The sequence below is a fragment of the Colobus angolensis genome, unplaced genomic scaffold, assembly GCF_000951035.1.
Source record: "Colobus angolensis palliatus isolate OR3802 unplaced genomic scaffold, Cang.pa_1.0 Scaffold64, whole genome shotgun sequence".
NCBI classification, from domain to species: Eukaryota; Metazoa; Chordata; class Mammalia; order Primates; family Cercopithecidae; genus Colobus; species Colobus angolensis.
The window spans coordinates 1,682,175-1,691,216 of NW_012120043.1; the positions used below are offsets into that span (position 1 = coordinate 1,682,175).

At 62.0% G+C, this 9,042-nt stretch overlaps 1 protein-coding gene and 1 long non-coding RNA gene across 2 annotated transcripts in view; both read left to right on the plus strand.

The window, feature by feature from the left end:
- Positions 1–3,970: 3,970 nt before the first annotated feature.
- LOC105527629 lies at positions 3,971–4,559 on the plus strand. The gene is made up of 2 exons (XR_001004252.1): positions 3,971–4,152; positions 4,327–4,559. It is a non-coding gene; the product is annotated as an uncharacterized LOC105527629 (long non-coding RNA).
- Positions 4,560–5,208: 649 nt separating this feature from the next.
- Positions 5,209–9,042, plus strand: part of ONECUT3 (one cut homeobox 3) — a 29,427-nt gene continuing 25,593 nt past the window's right edge. Inside the window, exons 1-2 of the mRNA XM_011964111.1 lie at positions 5,209–5,273; positions 7,364–7,445. Of these exons, the coding sequence (XP_011819501.1) occupies positions 5,209–5,273; positions 7,364–7,445 (147 nt within the window). The remainder of the gene's footprint in view (positions 5,274–7,363; positions 7,446–9,042) is intronic.

The following is a 9,042-nucleotide window of genomic DNA, read 5'->3' on the forward strand; positions in this document are numbered from 1 at the left end:
TTTCCCCGTGTTAGCCAGGCTGGTCTCAAACTCCTGACCTCAGGTGATCCACCCACCTCAGCCTCCCAAAGTGCTGGGATTACAGGCTTGAGCCACGGCCTGACAATTCTTGAAGAAGCAGAATCCAGGCCCCCATCCCAGCCCGGCCCCACGCCAGCTGGCTCCCAGGAGGCCTGGGCTCTGCCTTGATCACCCCATTCACTCCTCTCCTGCAGCCCCAGCATTTCTCCCCACTGAGAGGAATCCAGTAACAGCCGCAGCCCCAGGAAGGTCGAAGGAACAGAAAACCAGGGCTGGTGTCCACAGGGAAAACGGAACGAACCCATAAAACTGAGGCTGGTGAACCCCAGGCCACCCAACTCCAGCTGCACGGGAGCCCCCGCATCACCTCCCCCAGAATCCGCCCCTCAGGCCTCAGTTTGCTCACCTGTGAAGTGGGGCCTGCACCGCCCAGCTCAAGGGACTATGAGAGAATCTGTGCGGAGGGACAAGGCAGCCTCCCTTCCCTTTGTGCAAACCTCTCCTCGCCCTGGCCTCCTCCTGGCCTCCAGAGCAGAGCTGGCCCCATGGCTCCAGCTCCCCCAGGATCGATGGGAGGATCAATTCCAGCAGCAGCACAGGGCTGTGGGTGGGAGGGGGGCTCCTCTGGGAAGCCTCCAGTTCCCCTCCTCCCTCCCCCTCCTTTCCTCTCCCTTCCCTTTCCTCCCCTTTCTTCCCCTCCTCCCATCCCCACTCTGCTTCCTCCCTCTCCTCCTCTTCCTCCCCCTCCTCCCCATCCCTTCTTCCTCATCGTTTTTCCTCACCTCCTCCTCCCTCCTCTTCCCCCCTCCAGCTTCTGTCCTCTGAGCCTGGCCCGGGTGCCTTGCCCTCCCCCACTACTCCGCCCCTGCTGTTTGTGCGGTGGGCAGAGCCTGGCGGCCGCCCCGTCACAGCCTTTCCTGAGCGCTATCAGTTGTCCTCAAGGGTGCACTGTGCGTGTTGTAACCCCATTCCACAGATGGGGAAACTGAGGCTCCAGGGGGGTCCCTGATAAGGGAAATGAGGGTGGGACTGGGATTTGAGTCTGGAACCCACCCTCAACCCCAAGAGGGTGACGCCCGGACACCAGGCAAGCGCTTTGAGAACAAGGCACCTATGGTGGACGGAGCTGAGCGGGCTGGGGTCAGAGGTCACCTGCCCCGTGAGGCAGCCCCACGGAGATCACCCAGTAGCCCTCAGGAGCCCAGGCTCCCACCTGTGAAACGGGGAACCCACCCGTGGAGATACAGAGCTGGCTGGATGCACACCAACCCCCCTCTTTTATTCCCCTCTGCGAGCGGGGGTCTTTGGTTTTTCTCCAGGCAATGAGAGGCGCCCTCTCCGGGAGGCAAGAGCCTTAGATCTGCCTCAGTTTCCTCATCCGTAAAAGCAGGGGGTCAACAGGATGATTCCATCCCTCCCCCACCCCTTCCTCTTCTAGCCGGTGCTGTGACCCCAAGGCAGCCCCTGCCCCCCAGGCCTGGCAGCCCCCAGGGGACCCTCCTACCGGGGCCACAGCGAGGAAGACGCTTCCCACTTTCTGCGGAACCCCCCCAACTCTCACCTCCAGGCAGAGGTGGGGTGATGAGGGGCTGCAGGAGGCTCCCCCTCCAATCCATCCCTGGGAAATGCCACCTCCTCGCCTCCCGGCGCCCGGGGAGTTCAATCATAACTGAAGCATTTTGTTTGGTTTTGCTTAAAGCCAGCAGGAGGAAGGGAGCAAAGCCGACGGCGCCTGCCCAGCCCAGGTGCGGGGAGTTATCATGGAGGCGGTTACTGAGCGGAACTGCGGGCTGCTTGGACCGTCCGGTGCTTGTTAGGGAGGTGGGAGAAACAGCAATTACAGCCGTTAGCACCAAGGGGAAGGGAGCAGGGGAAAGGAGAAACAGAGGAGGCAGGAGGAGAGGGGAGCAGGGAGAAGGAAGAGGGAACAGTGGATGGGGGAGGGAGAGGAGGCTGGGAGGGAGGAGGGGAGGGCTGGAAGGAGGGGGAGTAGAAGGAAGGAAAGGGAGGAGCCAGGAGGGAGATGAGGAATGGGAGGGGGGAAGAGGGGGAAGGGAGAGTAGAGGAGGGCGTAGGAGGAGTGGGAAGAATGGGGAGGAGGAGGGGGAGGAGAAGGGGGAAGGATGGGGGGAGGGAGAGGAGACGTGGGAAGGGTGGGAAGGATGGGGAGGAAGAGGGAGGAAGATAGAGGAGGGGAGAGGAGGAGTGGGAAGGATGGGGAGGAGGAGGATGGAGGAGGAGGGGAGGAGGATCCTCAGAGACTCCCATCCTGCCCTCACCGTTCAAGAGCATTAAGTTTTCCTTCCCAGTGGGAGAAACTGAGGCCCAGAGAGAAGTCTCTGCTCCCACATCCCACAAGTGCTTTCCCAACCAACAGGCTCCTCTGGGACTCCCTCTAGGCCCTGCCAAGGGCCCCACAGGGCTGGCTCTTCTTTCCGCTGGCTCGCTCCAGGCCTGGGGCTCGGAGGTGGGGAGGTGATGGCCAGTGCAGGAGGCGGCTGGCCCCTTCCCCTGTCTGCTGCCTCTAATGATTCACCAGTGCGGCCGGAGTGAGGAGTGGACGCTGGGAGCTGGTTCCTCAAATCCCCCGCACGCCTTTGGCCGGCTCATGGGCCACAACGGGGGACTTCTCCAGCTCAGGCTGAAGAGCTTCCCCAACTGCCAGGTCCAGAGAGTTCTGTGCTCCCTGGGATCGTCTGAAGGGCTGGGTGGGAGGGGGACCCTGGTGCAGGGAACGTTCTGTGTAACTGAGATCCGCGTTTCCACCAGGAACTCGGCTGAGACTCCCAGTGTGGCCAACCCTCTCCAGAGACCGGCTCCACCGCCAGCCGGACTGGATGCACAGCATGTCCACACAGCATGCACACACTGGGACTCAGCGTGTTGGGACTCAGCTCTAGGCCGCCCAGTCCCTCGGGCTTGAGGTCAGCTCACTGACTGGGGGCCTAAGGCACATCTCAGGACCTCCCTGTGCCTCAGTTTCCTTATCTGAAAAATGGGAATAATTAGAGTTGCTTCCTCAAAGTACCCCCACCCCCAGCTCCCTGCAGATACAGTGGGGATGGGGCGGGAGACAGAGCGGGGACCTGCAGGATGCACCCCTCCCCCAAGGAATTGGGGACACCACCCCCACCCCTGGTGATCCCGGAAGGAGGCTGCTGATTGAACAAAGGGAGAAACAAGCTTCTAGCACAAGGTGCCTCACCTGCTGGCCCAGGGACAAAAGCTGCCCCAGCCACCCTCACCACACACACACGCCCCACAGCGCCGAGAGGGCTGAGTCATTCTACCCCACCACGCCTGTGATGGCCTCCCCGGGTACATACTAACCTGCCGGGCCGGGGGATTATTCTAAAGGCCACCTGGGACCCTCCCTGCTTGGCCTCACAGCCAGGGAGAGAAGGCCCAAGCCCCCCCTGAGCCTGGAATTGAACACATCCCCCCCCCACACACACACACACACACTCCAGCTTGGTTCAGTTTTATCTCATTGACTCATTCAACAAACATTCCCTAATGAAGTCCTGTGAGGGCCCGGAAACTGGGCTAATGCCAGACGCCTCCCCAGCCCCACGGCCTCTTCCTCAGATCACACGGAGTCTTTTCATCCTTCCATTGGCCTACCTGACTTGGACTCCTACACATCCTTCAAAACCCAACCTCAGGACTCCTCCTCCAGGAAGGGAGGACTGCCGCCTCCCCAGTCCTGATCTCAGTGGGATGGGGATGACTTTTCCCCTCCCTAACTATGGGGGCCCCAGAGGAAGGGACAGGGGCTGAGGCAGCAGTTCTAGCGTGGTGGGGGCAGGGGAGCAGGAGTGACCTGAGAAGTTAAATCCAGGGAATGACCTGGTTCCCCTCCCGCTTCCCGGGTCTGCAGATTCTGTCTGGGGAGTTGTGAATTCCTTCCCCTTTCCCCCTTCCCCAGTCCAACACCCCCTCCCCACCCAGAGGTCCAGGAGGCCAGACAGACCCAAAGAGAGAGGCAAGGACGTGGGCGTTGGTCAGTCTTTGGGAGAGGGGGTGCCCTGCCCTCCCCGCTTCCTGACCCAGCAGAAATGGCCCGGGCGTGTCCTGATAAACGGCACCTTAACGGAGGCGCCATCCCTGCCCGGAACAGGCCAGGCCCAGGTGAGGCTCAGAGTCAGATGCGCCCAGCCTAACCCACCTGGGGACGCCCCTCAGACCATCCCAGGGCGGGGTCCTCCTCACTCCCGACCAGGGCCTCTGTCTCTGCGTCTGCGAAGTGGGAGCCCCCAGGCCTGTCCTCCCCCCACTCGCCTGTCGTCTCGTCTCAGCTTTCAGGGTGCAGAGTGGACACTCCCAGGTGTCCAAGCCGGCGAGCTCGGGTCCCGCAGAGCCGGCGGCCCTGGAGACGCTCCGAGGGCAGCTCCGCTGCAGCCTTGCTCGGGTCGCCTAACCCGGGGCCTCCGGAAACCAGCTCACCGCGGGCCGCCGAGCCCCGCTCCAGGATCCGCGGGTTGCCTCCATCCCGGAGGAGTATGAAGAGAATTAAATCTAGATATTTACATGTTTAATGGTCAAAGGAGCCCGTCTTCCGGCAGGGCAGGGAGGGCGCTCAGGTGGTTTAACTCAGCTCCGGGATCCCGCTCATTTGCGGGGGCCGCGAACCCCGCCGCGGGGCCGACGATTGGGCCCCTTCGGAGCGCGGCGCCCAACGCGGGTTTCGTTGCTTCGGGGAAGTCCGAGGCTGCAGCGCCCAGTCCCCAGGCGGTCAGCCTAGCCCGGGACGGGGGCGTTCTCCAGGCCCCCAACCCCTGATCCAGGCCGTTCCCCTCCCGCGCACCCTCCCGGGGGCTGCAGCCCGCGCCCCTCGCCGCCAAGCCCCATTTTCCCAAACTGCAGCAAACGAACTGGTTTTCTCCTGAGCGCACGCTGCGGGGAGACGATTCCAACGGAGCCCAGTGAGGAGGGGTCCAGGCCTGTGAGGGGGGGCGCGTTCCTGTCCCCAGACTCCTCCCGCTGCTCCTCAGCCCCCAGCCCGGCTCTGTGACCTGCACCGGTCGGGCCGGGCGCAGAGGAAGCAAAGCAGGCGGAGGCCGCGAGAGGAGAGCAGCCAGGTCTCCCGCCTAAGCCCGGACCCTTCCCCTCCCCTCGGGCGCCCTCGGATGCCCCGGCCCCAGGGTGTTACTTTCTAGATGGGGAAACTGAGGCGCGGCCCGGGCGATGCGGCCGAAGTCCTACGCCCGGCCGTCTCCGGCGCCTGCCCGCCAGAGCTCCAAGAAGGGGGCGTGGAATCCCCTCCTCTAATTGTGTCCCAGAACTCCGGGAGGACGGAGGCCAGGCTGCTGAGGGAGAGGACGAGGACGCGGGGCCCCAGGGACCACCCCCTCCGCTCCCCGGCCAAACGCGGCCGCCCAGCCCCGGTGCCCCGGTGCAAACAAGCGCAGTGTTTGCCCAGCGCGAGGCGGGCGGCGCGGCCCGAGAGCGATGAGGATTCGATGGAGCCTCTTGCCGCGGCGGGGGCAACGGAGCCCGGGCGGGCGCGGGGATCGATCGGGCACAGCTGTCGCCGAAGAGCCCGCGGGAGCATCCACCCGCCGGCCAGAGCTGCCCAGGCGCCCCGCAACTGGGGGCAGGAAATCCGGGACGTCGGGCCCGCCAGGGGCGAAACCCCAAAGTCGCGCCCAGGGTGGGGAGCTCAGGACGTCCCCATGGCCAACGTGGAACCTTCGGGAGCTGCGCGCTCAGCCCTGCCGGGACCCCCGCCAGGCCGGAAAAGCCCAGAGTCTCCCCCCAAATCTAAATAAAATCCCTGGACCCCGCCCGAACGAAGGCGGCTGGAGTCCAGAGGGAGAACTCCTGCCACACACTAGGCGCCGGAGGCCGGGATTTGGGGCGCCCGCAGGTTTCGGGGGCCGGGAGTGGGAGAAGGGCGGATCTAGGGCTGGGGCTGGGCTTGGGTGGGGCGGGCATTCATTGCCATCTTTTAGTAAAACCTCGCTTTAATAAAAGCAGGGAGGGGTGCGCAGAGCCCGGACGCTTTCATTTCGGTGGGAGACAAATCGAATCAGAAAGTCAGTTGGGGGCGCACCGTGGAGGGTTCTGGGGGAGCCCCAGGAAAGGAAAACTTGAGGTGTCTAACTCTGCCTTTGATATTTGTAGCTGCAATGGGAGAGTCAGTCACAAAAGGAAAGGTGGTATGTCCAAAAGTGGGGGAGGGGTAGAGGATTAAAGAGGGGGTTCAAGCTTAGGGGGTCGGTTTAGGGAGGTTGAAGCCATGGAGAGTGCGCGCTCCTGGGGCGTGGGTGGAGCCCCCCAATCCTCCCCTCCACTCGTGGGACTCTCCAAGCCCAGACGCTGGCGGGATCAGAGGCTGCCCTTTTTGACTCCTCCCAGAGGCAGGCCAGGCACAGAGAGGGTGGGCGTTGGTCTGGGGCAGCCCAGCACCTACTAAGGTCCTCCTCCCCCACTCCCAGGCACAGACTCAGGCTCTGGGAGTCAAACTTTAAGTTTCCTGGAGGGGATACTGAGGCCAGAGAGCTTCCTCGAGGTGGCTGAGGTCCCTGTGGGGCAGGGAAGAGGGACTTCTTGTCCCATCCAGCCCACCCCTCCCCCTGCCCACAATTTGCCTAATGACCCAGGATCGATCTGGGCCTGCCCCGTGGCCGGCTCAAATCTATTTTACTAATTACTAAAAGGCCGCTGCTGATGGGGAGAAACAGGCTGGGGGCTCCAGGGGGCCACACTCCCTCTCTTGGGGCAAGCAAATTTCTGTTCAATCTCCCAGCAGGACCACAGCCCCTACCAGGAGTGAGATCCCCATCCCTGGGGGAGTCCAAGTCTCCATCAGCCTAAGAGAGGGGTGAGGGGCTTCGCAGATCTGGACAGGGCTGGGTCGACCAGGCTGGGCTGCCCCTTCCAAGTCTAGGGAGCTTTGAAACGGGTCTGTGGCTACCTTAGGGTGTCCTGAGGCAGCAGAGGTGAGAGGCCCCCGTCCTCTCAGAGTCCCCGACCCTCCTCTTCTCTTTCAAAATGGATGCTTTCCCTGCTAGAAAAGCCACACACGCTTGCTATTAAAATGAACACGATAATCAAGATGTAGAAAATACATTAAAAAGGAAGCCGGCATAATCCCAGCTCCTGAGGAGCTCCCCCACGTTGGCATTTGGGGGAACTTCCTTCCACCTTGGTATCCTCCCACCCATAGAGACCCCCAGCCGGCACCTGGTCTGCCCTTCCTTGAGCCTGGGATGCTAGCGTTTTATGGCGGCTGATTGATTTTTAGATCTCACGATTATTTTTAATTATCTGTGATTGTTGGAGGGTGAGATTGAGGAGCTCAGGCTGGGGCTCTGTGCGGCCACTTTCCTCCCCCCAGATTCAGCATCTGCACAGGGAGTGGGGTACGCAACTGTTCGGACCTGCCCCTCTCTTCCCACCTGGAAGATGGGTGCAATTACGTAAACTCCAGAAATTATACCTGAACCCTGGAACTGGAAAGTTTAGGGACCGACACTTCAGGGGGCGGGAGTTAGCACTTGGGCTGATGTAGGAATGAAGCGGGGAGCTCTAGGGCCACTACTCCCCACCTTAGGCCAGAGACACCCAGAAAAATTATGATTTGACTTCCTCCTGTCTGGGGCTGAGTGAGGAGAATATGCTGGGTAAACAGCAGGCACTTACTAAATGCTGAGCCCTAAGCAGAGAGTACTAACAGGGGTCCTCTTCAACTCTATCCCTCCCCAGGACTTGGATCAGGCCACTTCAGGCTGGGGACCCAGATCATTCAGGCCCGCTCTCTCCCTGGCTGTTGTGGTCAGCATAGAGCCGCCTCCAGCCCCCAGCTGGGCAGGCTGGAGGGCACCCCCTCCCACACCAGAGAAGGGGAAACTGAGGCACCGAAAGGACCCTGTTCCAGAGCCAAACCTAGTCTTGCTTCAGAAAATCGCATCTCCAATGTGTAGCCACGTCTACAGGGGCCAGGGAATCCGGAGGCAGGTGCAAAGCTGGGGCTGCGGTTTGCCCAAAAGGTTTGTACCAAAGGGGAAGTGACGGCCTGACTGTGTCCTCCCCTATTCCTTCAGCTTTGAGCCCTGATGCAACCCGCTGAGATGGGGGTAACTAGGGGCTCCCGCAAACCGAATGCCTGACCCATCCCTTTCATCTTCTAGCAAGTGGACAAGGGTTGGGGGCAGTGGGCGGGGCAGAGGCATTGGGGAAGCAGGAAGGGGTTGAGGCTGGTTTTTGGACTCTGCACCCAACTCTGGCCCACAAGACAGGGCATCCTCTAGGTTCTGGTCTGGCCCCTCCAGACCCCCAGCCCTGACCTTACCCCACTGGAGAGATCTAGTCCCCTGGGGGTCTCTCTGATTACAGGAGCCCTCCCGCCATCTATTCCAGTTCCCAGGGGCCCCTGGGCCTCACTCTCGCCATCTCCAGGTGGTGAGAAAAAGGAGACTCCTGCCTCCCTCCACACTGAGGAGAAGCCCCAGGGACAGAGAGGAGTTTGCACCAGGGACGTCTCAGAAGACAGGGGATCCAGACTCAGCCTCCGTGGGCTGGAGGGTGACAGGAGCTCCGGCGGCCGCACTGTAAAAAGGCCCTGCAATTAGAAGGGGCCTTTGGCAACCCTGAGGCTGGGTAGCCCATTGTACAGTTGGGGAAACGGAGGCCCAGGTGCCCACACATGGGCAGGTGCTGACCCCTGGGGCGCATGGAGGCCCTGATCTAGCCTGATGACCTCCCTTCTCCCCCACAAAGAGGTCGTGGGAAGGGGGCTGTGACTCCGTAGGTGTGAGCGGGAGTCGCGGGGAGCTGAGCTTGCAGCGGGGATCTAGCTCCTGGGGGTCTGTAGGGAAGAGGGGGACAAGTGCATCACAGGCGACCGTCCAGCCACACTCCCAGAAACTCCCTGGAGATGGACTTGGGGGCGCCAGGCAGGAAAGCCACATTTGGGACTCTGGAGAGAATCACGCAGAGACGCGAAATCGGAGACTCAGGGTCGAGGTTCACAACCCCACCTGGACAGAGTCTGTCCTCGGACCCCCGCCCGCTGTC